General features: G+C 37.9%; 1 protein-coding gene across 1 annotated transcript; it reads right to left on the bottom strand.

Annotated features, from left to right (window-relative positions):
• Positions 1 to 1346: 1346 nt before the first annotated feature.
• On the bottom strand, positions 1347 to 5199 carry ednrbb (endothelin receptor type Bb). Its single transcript, XM_067516167.1, has 8 exons — positions 5079 to 5199; positions 4470 to 4938; positions 4171 to 4283; positions 3779 to 3983; positions 3377 to 3517; positions 3159 to 3292; positions 2968 to 3076; positions 1347 to 2245 (listed from the first exon to the last, which is right to left on the bottom strand). Exons 2-8 carry the CDS (start codon positions 4884 to 4886, stop codon positions 2075 to 2077), a joined length of 1290 nt encoding a protein of 429 aa, XP_067372268.1. The 5' UTR covers positions 4887 to 4938; positions 5079 to 5199; the 3' UTR covers positions 1347 to 2074.
• Between the last annotated feature and the right edge of the window lie 11097 nt (positions 5200 to 16296).

The raw sequence follows: 16296 nt of genomic DNA, 5'->3' as shown, positions 1-16296 counted from the left end.
TTGAAATTTATATAAACAAATAACACTGCAGCATTTGAACAAAATTAGTTTTGGACACAAGTGTGTGATGAGGTGTGTTGGTGCAACATATAAAATGATAAAATTCATAGTCAGTTAAAAGTACAAATCCAAATTTGATCAATCTATACAGATATAAATGCATATAGAAGCATAATATAAACCAGGACAATAAATCAGGACTGATGTGAAAACATAAACATGGACATGCTATGCATAAAATCTTAAATACAGGGACAATGTTATAAATCAAAACAGTGTAAATTGGCTTCAGCATAAATAAGCATATTGAACTCCTGTATTCGGTCCAACACTGTTGTATCCAACAGTCAAAGCGTCAGAGACACAGAGACTGTCTCTCTTATGTCAGAACAGAGAGAGGTGCACAAGTGTGTAGCACAGCAGGCAATACGACTGTGTGGGCTGAAAAGCACACGTTACTTTCTCTGTTCCCTTGAAACATATTTTTGGCATCTCTAATCACAAACAAACACATTTTGTGTCAGATGGTTCAAATTTGTCTTTGCAATGCGAACTTTAAATAAGATGACATTCAAATGTTACATGATGTCTGTGGTGTACATACATACAAGATTTTAAAAGGATTATACTGATTTTTGCTTCTTAGTCTGTCATAATAACAAAGCTAAACCTGATCCTAGCTGCTGCTGGTTTGATGTGATGTGGAACCAGCAATTTCCTTTTGCTCTTTATTTGATGTGCCAAGAGCAACAAATACTTTATGGTGGAACTAGTCATGATATGAAACGAAGTTACTTTTTGTTTAAGAAAAAAAATTGGATAGTTTGTTCTAGTTTATTTTTAAACAATTTTCTTATTGTAGGGTATCAATTAACCAAGGTTTAAATGAAGCATGCTCTATGTAAATGTATTGCTACTGTAGAAAGTAATAAAAAATGTAAGGTACTATAGCAATATACAGTACTTCACTGGGAACAGTAGTTTCACAAAACTTAGTCCTGTCCTTATTAGACCTTTCTTCTGCATTTGCCTCAAACATCAAAAGTATTCACAGAATTTTATTCAAACAAACTACGGAAACTTTGCAGACAGTTTAGAGTCGTTCTCTTTAGCCATGCAAGATAAACTTTTAATCGGCGTTCTAGCGCACAGCATCACAAAAGTTTTGCCGACTGATACAGCATTAGCTGGAAGAACAGCGTTCTATTTGTGCTTGCCTTGTCCTGTGACAGGAAGACCTATCAGGTGCTCATCTCTACCCCCACCCCCAACCCACCACCAACACCACCACCACCACCTCCCATCCTTCTCTCCTCCTGACCTCATTCTGTCATCTTCGTTTTCCTTCTTCCCCACTCTCAGGTCTTTTATAAAGTGTCTCCATGCATTACACATTTAACAATGCATTAAAAATAGGTCACCATCAATCAGTCATTCAGTGGCAGAGACAGAATATACTTGTGGCACCAATTTAATATGTTTCTCAAGACTCAAGAATGAAAGGAACACTAAAAACTCTTAGACTGCTGTGTATGGGAAACTTAACAAGAGATGAAAACACACATTCATGTGCTAATAATACACCATACCCCATTAAACTCACCGTAATAATTTTGATTTCCCATTTGCTTGATTTCCTGAGGCACAGTGTTTCCTAAATCCAGAAACAGAATCAAAATAATATATAAGCAGGCGGTAAGCCGTGACAAGATTTCTGTTGATGGATGCCAGGTTAACATCATGCCCCAAACAGTGATTTAAGAACTGTGATGCGTGATACAGGATAGGTACTAGGTAAAATCTGATGTAATGGTTGGGAGTGAGTCAAGCCCTGGGGGCAAATAGTCTGAACAGTCTGACTCCAGGTTGCTCATGCCAAAGCAGATGTTCAACTGACGACAGCAGTACAAAAGACACTGCTGCATGTTACTCACAGGGTATATTTTATATTATTAAGAAGGCACGACAAGGTTGCCAAGCTGCTGCTTTGGTATCTTCTTGGACAGCCAGATACAGAACAGGTTTAATAACGAAGAACTGACAGTATATTTCCACAGTTCCCACATGAGCTTTCTTAACACAGCAAGGTGTTCTCCTGCTCAGGTAGAGGTGTAGATGTCTGCTTGTGAGCTTTGATGTTGTTACTTTCCTCCGAGGCGTGATCCTGCATTCTGGACTTCAAAACAGACTGCACTTCGTCATGTGTAACAGCTTGAAGAGGCAAACACCGTCTGCACAAACACGCCTGAAGGACCACACACATGAAGACAATCGGTCAGAGGACAACACACATTCACCGTCAGCCTCACATGCTCATTAGACTGTCTCTAATTGTGGAGTATTTGTGCTAAAGTCTAAGTGGAAGCTTTATGTTGTTTGCACTCTGATAATACAATGTAAATATCTTCATTAATTTGGAAAGGGAATGTTTTGTGAGGCATTTGTTAAAAGCAAGCTTCAGTTTTGAGTTGTCTTTTAATTGAAGTGGGAAACATTTTTAAAAAGGGAAAGATATATATGGTTTTGCAGAAAAGGAGTAATTTATGTCTCACGGTGTTCAAAAAACTTGATGACAGCCAAAACAAATCAAAGCATATTTTAGATATCTTCCTCTGTGCTAGTAATACAATAAAGGCTTTTAAATTTCTACCCTTGAAAACTGCCTTGAAGCTATGTTTTCTTCCTCATAAAACATCACAGTGATTCACTGACCGACTGTCTGGTAGATTGCCAAATGGTTGTTTTTTCTTTTTTCTACTCATCGTGATGATGGTTTTCCAGACCATTTTCACTTATTACCCCCTCAGGTCATTGCTTGCTCCAGTCTGGCCAATTTACAGACGTGACTCCATATGTCCTTGATGACATATATGATACAACATGGATCGCAGTGTTTTCACCCCAGCAGATTAGTCTAACGCTGAATAGCACCAAAGTAAGAACAAAAATAAGAAAAGCCTATCTTACCTTAAAACATCTCTTGAATCTATTGCTGACTATGTACAATGCAATTGGGTTGATGCATGAGTTAAGTGATGCCATGTTGATGCCGAAATAGTCCAGGACAAGAAAGGCACTAAAAGAGAAAGACAAATATTGATTAATTCACACAAAGGTGCACGGTCTGAGCAACGGACAGTGAAGGAATCTTAGCTCACCTCAGTAGTTGACACCTATTGGGATCTTTTTCATCATAGATGGTTGATTTCAAAATTCTGCTGAGATACAGAGGCAACCAGCAGAGTGCAAACACGATCACCAAGCAGAAGACTGTTTTTGCAACTTCACGTCTCTTTAAAGAGAAGAGGAAATTTATGTTTAACTTTAAAATGGAAAGTTGTAAAATGTGTTTAACAGTAGAAAGTGAATTAATTACCTGCTTGGTGTGGTCGCTTAATGTATTCTCACTATTTCTTAGCATTTTCCTGGTCATGAGTGTGTAGAAAACACCAGTCCAAAGCAGTGGCATGCAAAAGTAGAAGCCGAACAGCCACCAGTCCTTGACTGATTTATAAAACTGTGGATTAAATACCGCAGTCAGTCAGTACTGCTGGTGGCATGATATTTAGTGGTTTCTACATTTCAACAGGTTTATAACATAACCTTATAAGCATTTGGCATCTGTTGAATAAAGAGCAGTAATATCAAAGCCATTATTTATGTCAACTCGTACCATGTTAGAAATATCACTGTATGCTGGATATGAAAAGACAATCAAAGCAAACACGTTGAGCTGTTTGTTTCATCATGTTGCTCTGGGTGGAGACAATTACATTACCTGCATGAATTGTGTAGTTTGCATGGGATGAAGCAGACATATACTCAGATGCTTGTCTTTATAGTTCATTGTTATCATATCAAAGCCAACAATTTCAGGCACAGCCAGCAGGAGAGAAATAACCCATATCAGAGTTATTTCGATTTCTGTCCACACTGAAACTCTGATGCCTTTGATTCGATTCCAGGATACCACAGCTCGGTATCTGCAAAATCAATAGGAAAACATTATAGCTCTGGGGATATTTTGTCCGTAACCATGATACATTTTTCAGTTAAAGTACATTTCAAGGGCTAATGCTAAACAATCCTGTCTCTTTGATCAAATACAGATAAGTCAGCTGCAATGTTATTTTCTTGTAGGGCACAGGACAGTGCTGCTTATCTCCTTACCTGTCAACACTCAAAGCACATAAGCTCAGCACTGTAATTCCAACAGAGGTTTTCTGTATGAAGGGGAAAAGTTTGCACAGAACTAAACCAAATGGCCAGTCTTCTGCCATGAGCTGCAATAAATACAAAGGACAGGTTCAGTAAGATTAAAAAAAAAAGATGAACAAAAAAGAAAAACACCCACAATCTGTTCAAGCTAAGCTTGAAGTTTTAAAATGGATAGAAAGTGCAGAGCAACAGCAAAAGGTGCAATATTGTTTTTTGCACAGTAATTGCACACCTTGAAGTGATTAACTTACCCTGTAGGCGTTGATTGGAATGTCTATCACAATGTGGATGAGATCGCCCAAAGCCAGACTCGCTATGAGGATGTTTGGTCCACTTCTCATGCATTTGTTTACATATATAATCCTCAATAAGGCTACATTTCCCACTATACCAACAACAAACACAAGCAGAGAGACCACAGTATTGACATATTTGAAGGTGTCTCTGATTCCAGCTGATTCTGAGCACATAGGAGGGTTGGGTGTTTTTGGTCCTGCCACTTGGGGTGGATGGATGCTGCTGTTGGATTTCTGGTTTTCCAATATTGAAAGACCCGGGGAGGTCACTTCATAGAGTTCGGTTACAGGGAATGGTTGTGAATGCTGATCACTAGCCTCTCCTCTGATGAGAGCGTTTCCCAAACATAGAACAAGAGCCACGGTCCACATTGCTGATGAGTGATCCTCAAAAGATGCTGAAATGTTTTTCGCCTATGCTGGACTGAAAAGGAGAATGAAAATAATTACCACGGCACCTTTGACAATTAGAACAAAGCAATTAGGTGATGTAAAGGCTTCATTTACTTCTCTGATCAAAAGTCAACAAGATACAGTAAGATACAGCAAATGATGACAGCTTACCTTTAGAGAGCTTTAGAGCACATATACAAATTGTGAATCTAATCTAATGTGTCGCTGTAATGCCAACAAAATAGGCAGTATGTTTAACACAAAGGAGTACTTTTAGTTGCTGCATGTCCTGTAATGTTGGAGCTCAGCAGAGCGAAAGCAGGGTTTTATAGACTAAGGTATTGTTGTCAGCATTAGTCATTGATCTGTCAGTAGTGACTGTAATTACTTCCCTCGATGCATCAGGCTGAATGAAAGGATGGTGTTGAAGGGTATTGTCTGTTATTACAGAGTGAGATCATTTTATAGGCTTTAGTAGGGAGATTGTGTTACAGTTGTTTCCCTCCCTTCCACTGATAAGTTAGCGGTTATCTTGGTTGAGGTAAAGTTTCTACAGAAGATCTAAATGTAACAAAATGCTTCTGCTGCTAATTCATAATTAGCAAGCGGAATGGCAAGTGGAAAACTACCTCCTGTAACTATACAGCATTTTGAATAAACACGAGCCTAATGCGCAACTACTGCCAGGCAACTGCAATCGAACAATAACTAAAATGATTCAGCTGGAACGTTGCAGTATTCAGTGAGCATTATTTTTTGCTTTAGTTGTCATATCTGGTTTTTAAAACATGCGTCAGTCTTCATCCTACCAGACAGATACTGCCTCTGCATTTCCTGAGAGTCCCAAAGAAGGTGACTTCTCCTCTCGACAGCTATATGACAACTTGAAGAGCCTGGAGGAGCACGGGACATGTGACGACCAGAAAGATCCCATTGTTAATATAATACCTGACAACTACTCCAGCTGTCTTTTGAACACTCAAATCAGTGCTCCGCTATCGACAAACGACCTTGAGAAACTATGTGCTGGCGCGCTTCCACAAGAAGAAGCAAATAAGAAGAGGGAGTTGGTAGAGCTGCAGATGACAAAGTAAGACAGAACTTGTTCTACAATAACACAAGTTTCCTCAGAGGCTACTGGACAGAAACGGTGCTCAGATACATAAGAATAAAAAAATACATAAAATAAAAAACTCAAACTAACTACACTTATTGATGCACCAACCAGAATGAAAGACTAATTAATAAGTAATGTATTGTCAAGAGCTCAGTGAGTGTTAGTAATGACCATAACACTGACCTTTTAATATTTAGGGTTTTCATTTTTTATGATTAGAAAATGCTACAATACTTCCCAGTCTTGCAAAAACAAAAAAACAAAAAGAGGAAAACAAAAGCTGCTGTCTGATATTCACCTGGTGCTTACGAAAAAACCCACTTCTATTTTTACTATTTGGTTTCATTTGAAAATATAAATGAAGGCTTGAGTTTGTTACAGCTGGCAGTCGCCCTCCATTGGATAAAAGGGAGCTAAAAATCTGACTCAAAAATCTTAGTTTATTACACGGGCTTACAGAGAAAAATGTCACTAATCTCCAGCTTGGAATATTAAAATTCTAGAATCTAACTCCCATTACTTTTCAGACTTATTTGGTTTGGTTTATTTGGCAATCAACAAACTTTATGTCCCAGAATGTCCTAGGTGAGTAGGATAGGCCACCAGTTCCCATCCATGCTGCACTAATTTTAACATTATGTGCACTTCCTACTTCCTACCTTAGCTACACTCAGCTAATGTTGCTTCTTGTCTGCTGGAAGTTTGAAAAACAAAAACTGTTTGCTCTTCTACAACCAAAAAGTAAAAATAAATAAATAAATAAACGAAAACTTTCATTAAATCAGAACAGAATTGTTCTGGTAAGGCTGTAACTGCTCTTATCTCTGATTCCCGAGCAGTCCGGTCTCACTAGAGTTCATGGAGGGACGTGTGCTGGATGGAAGATTCATTACTTTGGTGAGCTCTCAAACCCAAACAGACTGGGAGTGGGTGGAGCAGAGCCTCTCTTTCAGCTGTCAAGGTAAGCTATGTCATCAGTTTCGGAGAGAAGGGGTCACCTATTCCTGCCCCCTTTTGCTGCTCATGACTTAGACATCTGTCAAATTCCTAATTATTTCTCTCTTGAGCAGTTCAAAAGGAAATTGAAGAGTTGTTGTTGCAGGCGGAGGTGGCGAGCGCGGACAGCGTCCCTGAATCCTCAGAGGCAGAACGCTCATGGCAAAAATGTGTGTTATAGTCAAGTCAAGTCAGGTTATTTTCAGTTCTATAATCCAAAATTGAAAAAAGTATTTAAGGTCTGTAGAATCCCTACAATCCCTGTAGAGTTGAGAAGCCTTTTGCATAGATAATTTTTCTGCCAACAGAGGTCATACATGCAGTTTGCATTTTGTTTTACACTACGTAATCAGGTGTTGGTGTCTTATGTTCATCAGGAGACAGCGCATGAAAAACTATAACAGTACTATGATACACTTCGTCTTATAGCATATAAGCCAGAGCCAAAACATATTCCTTGTGTTTAAAAGGTAATGTCGACTTAGTGGAGTATCACTATATTGCATATAGAGCCTGAAAATGACAGTGATGGTCTTTTTCATTTTCCCACAGTAATAGCAGTGTGGAGGGGCTATAATATCAAAGGTGGAGAGGTGATTGTGAATCTGTTCTCTGCTGCTCTATTGGTTTCGAGGTTCAGTCTAAACATAGAGCGTGAACTACTGCAGAATAAGGCTGACTTTGTGAGGGTGAGGGAAACTTGCCTCCAAAAGAAATTAAAAATACATTTATTAGTAATGATCAGTGTTCAGATAGCCCTTCCAGAAGGACAGAAGCATGTCAATTTGTGCTCACAAGTTACATAGGAGAGGAGTGCTGTACTGGAAGTAAAAAAAAACTGAAATTTACAATGTTGAATTTTTGTTTTATTCAGCCCATTTGCTGTGAACAAGCCAAACAAACAAAAGAGCTTAGCCTGAAAGAGAGAGAAAAGCTTGCACAGATTGAGTCGGATAAAAACAATAATGTGATCCCTCGTGCAAGCATCATGAGTGAGGAGGAGCAGGAAATAGCTAAAGCACGATCCAGGGAGAGGTGAGTGACCTGTTCTGATGTGCCCTGTGCTTTCTGACAACTCTTTCAAAGAACTGACCAGTATGTATTTTTATATGTTTGGTGGTGGTGGTGGTGGGTGGGGGGTAAGTAAGTAAGTACCCGTGGTCAATAGTCTAAACAAATTAGTACAAATAAAGAAGATATAAAGTATTGAGTCTTTCTTGCTTCTCACTGACAAAATATCAATAAATGTCTTTGTCTGCTCAGGCCATATTGAGATCAAACATTAAACATCCTACAAGCTGTCAAAAGAGATTCCCTACATCAATGATGAGCCTCACATCCCTCAGATAGATATCAAAAATACTACTGGCATGTTTACACTACAAGCAGAGACAGATGGTAAGCCAAAGGTATGTTAATGCTTTGGTGTTGTAAGACTGTTGCTGTGGTCTCTCCTAAAGCGGAATAAGTCCTTTGTCATTGCTTTATTTACCAGAAGTGTAATAAACAACTTGACTTTTTGGTGCGACAGCCAAAAGTAGTAACTAAGAAGTTCTACAAAAGTGGGAACTGTTTTCTCACTTTATGTCCAGATGGAATGGGTAATGTTTTGTATCCTTATAAGCTGTGCACAAAGAGGAAGATCAACTAGAACTGGGTCAAAATACTAATGAGAGGCTACACATTTGTTCCCTTTGATAAAAGGTTTGCACAGTGTTAATGATCCTTAATAGACAAAGTGATCCTTCTGGGAGAGCAGCCATTATAATAACCTCTGCAGAAGCTGCTGACTTCACTTACATAATCTTGGAGGACAAGGACGCACCCAGCATGACAGCCATTTTCGCAAATAAAGGCCACTCCACTTCCTACCATCCCAGTGGAATGATGTGGTATGTATTACACCACAATAACTAATTTAAACAAAATTTTTGCTAAAATAATACCCTAATGAATTAGTTAGTTATTATTAATTTGGGATGGGCGCTTATTTTCCAAAAATGATTGATACTTCTCATAGCTCTGGCCAGTTATCTCAGCTTAACATAAAATTGAAAGCAGAGTGGATATGTACTAGCTTGGCTCCATCCAAATAGAAAAATTATATTTTGTTGGCCTATTCTTTACAAAACAGTGTGAAAATGCCAAACAATGGGCTGCAATTAAAAATAAATCTCCTTGTCTGCCAGCATCTTGTGTATAATCCCCTAAATCCCCTAAAATGGATGCATGTTTAGATTTAGAAGTGCTGGCAGGTGTATTTTATTAGCATGACACACTGGAAACAGATACTGTAAATACGATATTTCCGTTTGCTCTACTCAAACGCTAATAGCTACGTTCAAAAAAATGTGTTCTATCTACTATGTAAGTATTGATTTTGGTTCCTTTTTCTTTCTGCTGGGAATCAAATATAAATGCTGTTACATGTCAAACTGCATCTTTTGTATCTTGAAGAATAAATGGTTGAGACCTCTTAGGTTTCTTTTTGAACCTGCTCCATCGTTATCTTTGTCTGAAGGTTGAATCTGACCCTTGTTGGAGGTCTCTGCTTCAGTGAGACTGGAGATTTAAGGAGGCGCTGGAATTGGTTGTATTTTGACCCACATGCACATAAGCTTCCCTCCAAGCCTCTCACCTTTGCCCTGTGCCCACACATCAGTGTGCGCATTCACTCGCAAGAACATATGTGCAAGACCTTTACACACCAGAAAAACACTGTGCGATTCAGTGTGGGGTCAGAGCTTAAGGTAGGTAATGATTCATGTACTATAAACAGCACAAGCAGTGGTTTTCTATTTTTGTTTCTCCTGCTTGAAATACATGAGCATCTACTGTATGTCAAAGTGTACACAACAACTTAGGTGTGTTGCAAAGAAACAGAAAAAAAAATCTAAAACTTTTGTTGTTTGTTTGTTTCTTTCTTTCTATTAATGCAGCTTATTTGACTAGAGAATGTCAGATGGCCCGGACACGACATTTTGAACAAATATATCAAAATCAAGAGATTCACTCTCCGCTTAAGCACACACAGACTTGCATGTTCCACCACTCTGCAAATCTGCACAACATTAAGCCACATCACAGTCTCACTGCCCAGACACAGAAGCTTAGCAGGCAAATGAAAAGGGAGAAGTCGCCCAAAAAGACAAAAGCCAATGTAAATTAAAACGGAAAAAAAGAACTGGCAAGAGCTGGTTGTCACTTATCGTGGTGTTGCAGTTACAGTATAGTCAGTCACCATTTTATTCTAATTGTGAAGTATTTTAGCTTTATATTAATTGATTTATGGAAACGTGAGTCAATTTATAATTCAGACATTGAACATAAAAGATCAGTTGTCCAGCAAGAGAATTTAAAATATTAAAGAAGAAATGACAGCTTATCTAAACTAGCTGATGACTGAAGAAGTCAATGTTACCTCTCAGTGTGACCTTCAGGGTTTTAGGAGACCAAAGAAATATTTACAATACCTGATTTGCTTTTTTTTGCTGCAAATTTCACCTTTGCTTTTCCAAATAGAACAACAACAAATGCTGCAAATATGTAAACATCATCTATTTTTTACGAAGACTAAAAAAGGAAAAAAGCAGCCTAAGTAAACATGAACACACAGATTTTTATTTTCTGTTGCAGCACACCATTTATCTCCTAAAAACATCACATGCTTTTTTTCCCAATTGAAACAACACTTATCCCACCGTACCTAACTAAGCATTACTTTGCATTTATATAAAATTCAGCTACAGAAAAACACCAAATAGTGATTGTAAGAAATGTTCAGCATCCTTCCATCAATTAGTTTGCCTGCATTTACTATTGTAACACAAGCATTTAGCTGAACAAGTCAGTAACAACAAACCATATGTGATCCTTGCATTGTATTATATTAATTACAATATAGATAATATTAATGTAGATATAAATGGAGCATGATATATTTGCGAAGAGTAAACTGCAGTCATTACAAAACAATGCTATGTGTAAAACTGAAAAATAATAGCTTTAGGGTGGATTAAGGTGATGAGAGAAGTCGTACTGTGTTGTGTAATTGCAGCGCTCCAGTGGTTTTAGGTTACTTAAAAGTTATTTAAAATTCTTCTGCCTCTGTGTTGAAACTGTACCCGTTGTGGTTAGAGCTAGAGAGTTGTGGTTATAACTCCAAATGCACGAAAATGACATTACTCATCATGAGCCTCCACCATTTCTTTCACATTATAAACTCCTAAAACCACATTTCACATAGGCTTTCAGCATCACTATGGCAGAAACAAAATACTCAAATGAAAATATAACAGATATGTACAAGGTTGGAAATTCAGGCATCATCATCAACATCATTGCATTTTCAGCTTTTGACTGATGCGTTATATTATCTAACTCCTTGTGGCACAAAAGAGAGGAAATAACATTCTTTTTTTGGAGGCTGGGGGTCTTAGTCTGCCGTTATGTATTATAACACAACTTCTAATGTCATGATGTAGGGGATGATGTTCATCCTTTATAACAGCCGGATCATGTTGGACAACCTGACATCACACCCAACCGTGAAATCGAATACGCGAGGATAAGCCCACTCGTGCCCAGAGCTAGGCTGAGGACTTATGGAGCGGTACAGAGCACACAAAATGTCCATAGACGGAGTTTGTATTGCAGCTGGGTGAGGGACAAGGCAGGATATTGGAAGTGTGCGTTAAATATTAACCACCCAATATACTTTTAACTCAAGCACAGCCATGAACATAATTTCTTTCTAATATTCAGCTAAACTAAACATCTGTGTTAAAGCTCGGCTGGCTACATTGGAAAACAACAGCAGGTTCTTCCTCTTCACATTTAGCATCAGACAAATCACTTAATGAGAGCTGTCCTTAGTTCGTGTTCCCCTTAGCTGGATGTGAAGGTCAAGGCCACACCTCAGAGAAATGCAAATGTTATGTTAAATGCTTCCTAAACTGTCTTAGGTTTAGAAAGATTTTCTGAGTTTCAGCCTAATGCATTTCCAATATACTATAATCTGCTGTAAGTAGTTTAGTCTTCTAGTCAACCGCTGACTACTCTTATAATTTATTCTCCTTTTCTAGTTACCATATATGACCCAGTGGAAGACTGTTAATTAGTTTTATTCCCAGAGCTCATAAGGCTGCTGAATGTGGGAATATGGCTGATTTACACTTGGAGATTTTCACAGCGATTGGAGATGGTGTAAGAAAAACATTTCAGACACAGAAATATTCTGTCTCTCTCCTTTTATATGCTGTCAAGGTTAAATTTACAGTTGCTTTAATGGCATGTGTTTAATTAAGTACAGCATTGCCCAGGCAAATGGTTTGCGATGCAATATAATAAATCATTTTTTCTAAGAAACACTTCGAAGACAATTAATTTTAGGCGGATGGATATAAAAAGCAGATCACTGAAAACTTTAAATATGCTGTATATAAGATGCATTTAACCAATGTAATGATATGAACAACCTAAAGTAATGGCAATGATGAGAACTACACTAGTACAGACATAAACTAAAAGACAGATTTTGACAAACCTCCAGTCCACTTTTCTCACCCTCTCGTTTTCCCATACATGTCACAGAAGAAGCTGTTTCTTGTTGGTCTATTGTTGCTATGGTACATTAACAGCAAAACATGCTGTTTTTATTTGACCATCATGTATCCCATTCTTTCTTTTTTTGTGATTTGACCACCAACTTGTGTTTTTATGAGTCAAGGATATCATGGAGATGAAGGTCATTTAACATTTAACTGACATGGATTCGACAACAAACAGCATACACAAATTTACGAACAAACAGAGGTTAGGAAGGAAATGTTACAAACTGACAGTCACATCTTCGTGAACAGCTAATGGAGATCCAATACAGACCACAAATGATGATTGAACTCAATATTGCACACTTTAAAAAGATGAAAACAAATTAAACTTTTTTTTGATAAGCATGGAAAGAATACTATATTGTTTAAATTTAACAGAATCCGAAATCCTTCCCTGCAAACATACCGTTTAACTTGTACCTTGTAAATCAAAGGAAATGTATAAATACTTAAAGCATGTATTTCCATACAATAGGTAGCAGTGTATTTGGCAATAGTATATTGTGTAGGTATTTGAATTTTTTCATAAGCCCTAGCACATGTTTTGACTTATTAACCTGATTGTTAAGATTCGATTTCAGTGTGAGCTCATGTAAATAGCAGACGATTTATGTACTTGATGGGAGAGTTGTCACCAGAGTCAGCACTGGGACACAGACCAAACTGAAGGCATGAGGGAGAGAAAAGTCAAGGTACACTTTTCAATTCATGCCTGTTCTTCACTTTAAACGGACTGTGAATGTAATTATCCATTTTTGTTTGTTCTGTGCCCAAATAAGGAAACACCAAAAGAAATGGAGGTTGGCATCTGTGCAGATGAGTGCATTGAGATGTGGTATTTACCATGGAGAAATCCATAAGGAGGTATCCTGCCTTGTAAAATCGCCCTCTTTCTCAGCTGCAGTAATGAAATGTCCTTGACTATGTAAAAGCTTTATCAGGGCATTCAGAGCAGGAAAGGTTTCTCTGTAGCCTACAGGATGGAGTATTTTATTTTAATATACTAACATTTGAAATGCACTTTGTAGAGAGACCATAGACAGATGGTGAATAGATAAATTAGCATATCTGAGGTCTTTTTGTGTGTTTTAGAGATAATTTTACTATTGCCAAAGAAAAACTGCATATGAGTTTTTAGAGCCTTGTCTCTGCTTGTCACAGTGTAAGTTTTATCTTGTGAAAGATGATATGACAAGGTATCCAGAGACATGGAGTTTCAAGGTTTTGATTTATTCATGAAGCACAAGCTAAAGACCTCAAAGAATTTAATAAATTATGAAGTGTCTTTGTTTTTTTCCCTCCTCAGAGCGTTCCTAAAAACATGAAGTCTGAGTTGGAAATATCCCCAGATAATGAAGTGTTGAGTTCGCTCAGCAAGGAAACTCCCCAAACTCCCACATCCTGCCAGGGAGAAACTGAACAGTCTTTAACTAATCTGGACAAGGTATGGAGGAAAACATCCCATTTAAATGGCTCCTTTCCCTTTTTTTCTAGTACAAATATGAATTTGTTTATGGAAACATGCAATTAGTCTACATTTGTTTTACATCAAAACCAGCGCCTGCTCATTTTTAAATAAAGCAGACTGTGGCATGCTCTTTGTATACCTCACTAAGTGGAATATCTATATACATGTATCCGTGTCCCTGTAGGATGTTGAAAGACAAACATGAGGTGAGAGAGCAATTGTGCAGTTAAACACTGCACTTAATACAGCGAGATGCTATTGTCCATCATTTGCAATGTCCATGTGTGCAATGTGGAGTAAATGCCTAAGAACACATGTAGCTGCAAGAATTAAAATCGTGTCAGTAACCTAACTATGACAACTAATTTCCTAATCCGAAAACTGAAATTCCACTCAATGCGTTTAAATCGTTTTTAAACCATGACCATCCGTCTGAATTTAAGTGGTTGTATTTTTCCAATATTTTGGTCCCGTTTCCCATGAAATTTTGTTTTCATGTTTCCCAGAGAATGACTCTGTTCAATTTTTCAATTGATATTTGTGATTTAAAGAAGTATTTCCTATGCTACTGAAGGGATGGCTGAGACATTTCATACAAATATCCAAGAGTCAGAGGTCAGTTGACCTCTAGACATTTCCTCAGGTCAAACTGAGAATTTATTTAGTATTTTGGTTTGAGCTACTTAGCACAATTATTTAACATGAAATGGATCATGGACTCATTCAGTCACTCAATCACAGTCTACAATCCAAAAACAACTTTTGTGAAATCAGGTTTCTTATTTCCATACACCACTGCACAATGCTGAAAAGTTTGAAGAGTTCAGGCAGCCTCTTTTGAAGAAATTAAAAAAATTGCAAAGTTGCTTAAAATCTGAATTTAGTTGTGTCTCTACATTCACACTAGTCTGTCTTCTCTTTGTGTGAGCTTTTCTGCTGTAAGAAGGCCTGGACCTTATCTGAGGTTTTGCCAAAGGGTGCAGTGGTTATCGCTAAAGAACCCGTGTCTGATAGGACCCTGGTGATGCAGAAAGATCAGAGGTCAGGATTGTTCTTTCCCATTACCAGCTTCTGCCTTTAGATGGTTTTCAATTTTAATTTCCATGCCGCTGATTCTCTGATGCTACATTTTCCATGATACACTGCAGGATGAAAGGTTCGGAAGCTGAAAGGAGCTCACACCATCAGAGTCCTAAAGCGGGATACACACACTATCCACCACAGACTGATAACTCATGTGGATATATTTTACTTTTCTTTTCTCTTGCTTCACCCATGACACATTTGACTACACTACAGGACACCATGCATCCACCACCCGACACTGCTCTAAGAAGAAGGTCAAAAAGAAACTTTAATTGCCTGAAAGCTAAATAATTAATTCTGAAAATACATTTGGTTTCAATCGATAAAATTTTGATAACGTTGGAAAACGTCAGTGGTCAAATATTTAATGTGATTCTCCCAGGGAGGGTGGGGTATCCTTTAAGTTGTCCCTATCTGACAGCTAACAAAATATAATACATAGTTAAACCTTTAATTGATGACTTTAATCAAATTTAAAAGCTATGCATCAGGAAGACTTGTTCTTGTACGCACTGCACAATCGACTGACTCTTATGAGTCTTTTGTGCTGGTCCTGGAAGACCATGAGCAACAGCCAGGGCAGGGTACCCGTTGTCACAACATTGGCTTTATTTGGTATGACTGGCTGTTTAATCATTTGTAACATTTTATTTCATAATGCAAATATTAAATTAGCAGATTACTTTGCAATTCTAATCTATTTATTACTCCCTGCAGAATCATGTTAGATTTATCTTGTTGTAGTTATTGATTTAAAAAAAGGCAGCAGACAGAAATTAAAACCCATCTGGCTGACACAATTAAACCCCTAAGGGCCTTGCTGTTACCAAGCTAGTGCTCTTTTTTAGGGTAACACTAACTCCATGGGAAGGTGCCTACACTGAAACATTGGAGCTGGCTGGACAATAAACATCATGGTCGTGTTCTGCCCCACTAGCCGCTCTACCTGACACAGAGGCCCACCCTTAACATCCACATGCAATCCCAGGGACAAATCTGCATCAATTTTCAAGATTAATGCTGAGGTAAAACTGAGAGTAAGTTGATGTGATTTATAGACATAATTTTTACCGACAGCAGAAATACAAGGAATGTAAAGAGCAGACCCAA

The sequence above is a fragment of the Channa argus genome, chromosome 9 (assembly GCF_033026475.1).
Source record: "Channa argus isolate prfri chromosome 9, Channa argus male v1.0, whole genome shotgun sequence".
Classification (NCBI taxonomy): domain Eukaryota; kingdom Metazoa; phylum Chordata; class Actinopteri; order Anabantiformes; family Channidae; genus Channa; species Channa argus.
This window is presented reverse-complemented; position numbering and strand designations above follow the sequence as displayed.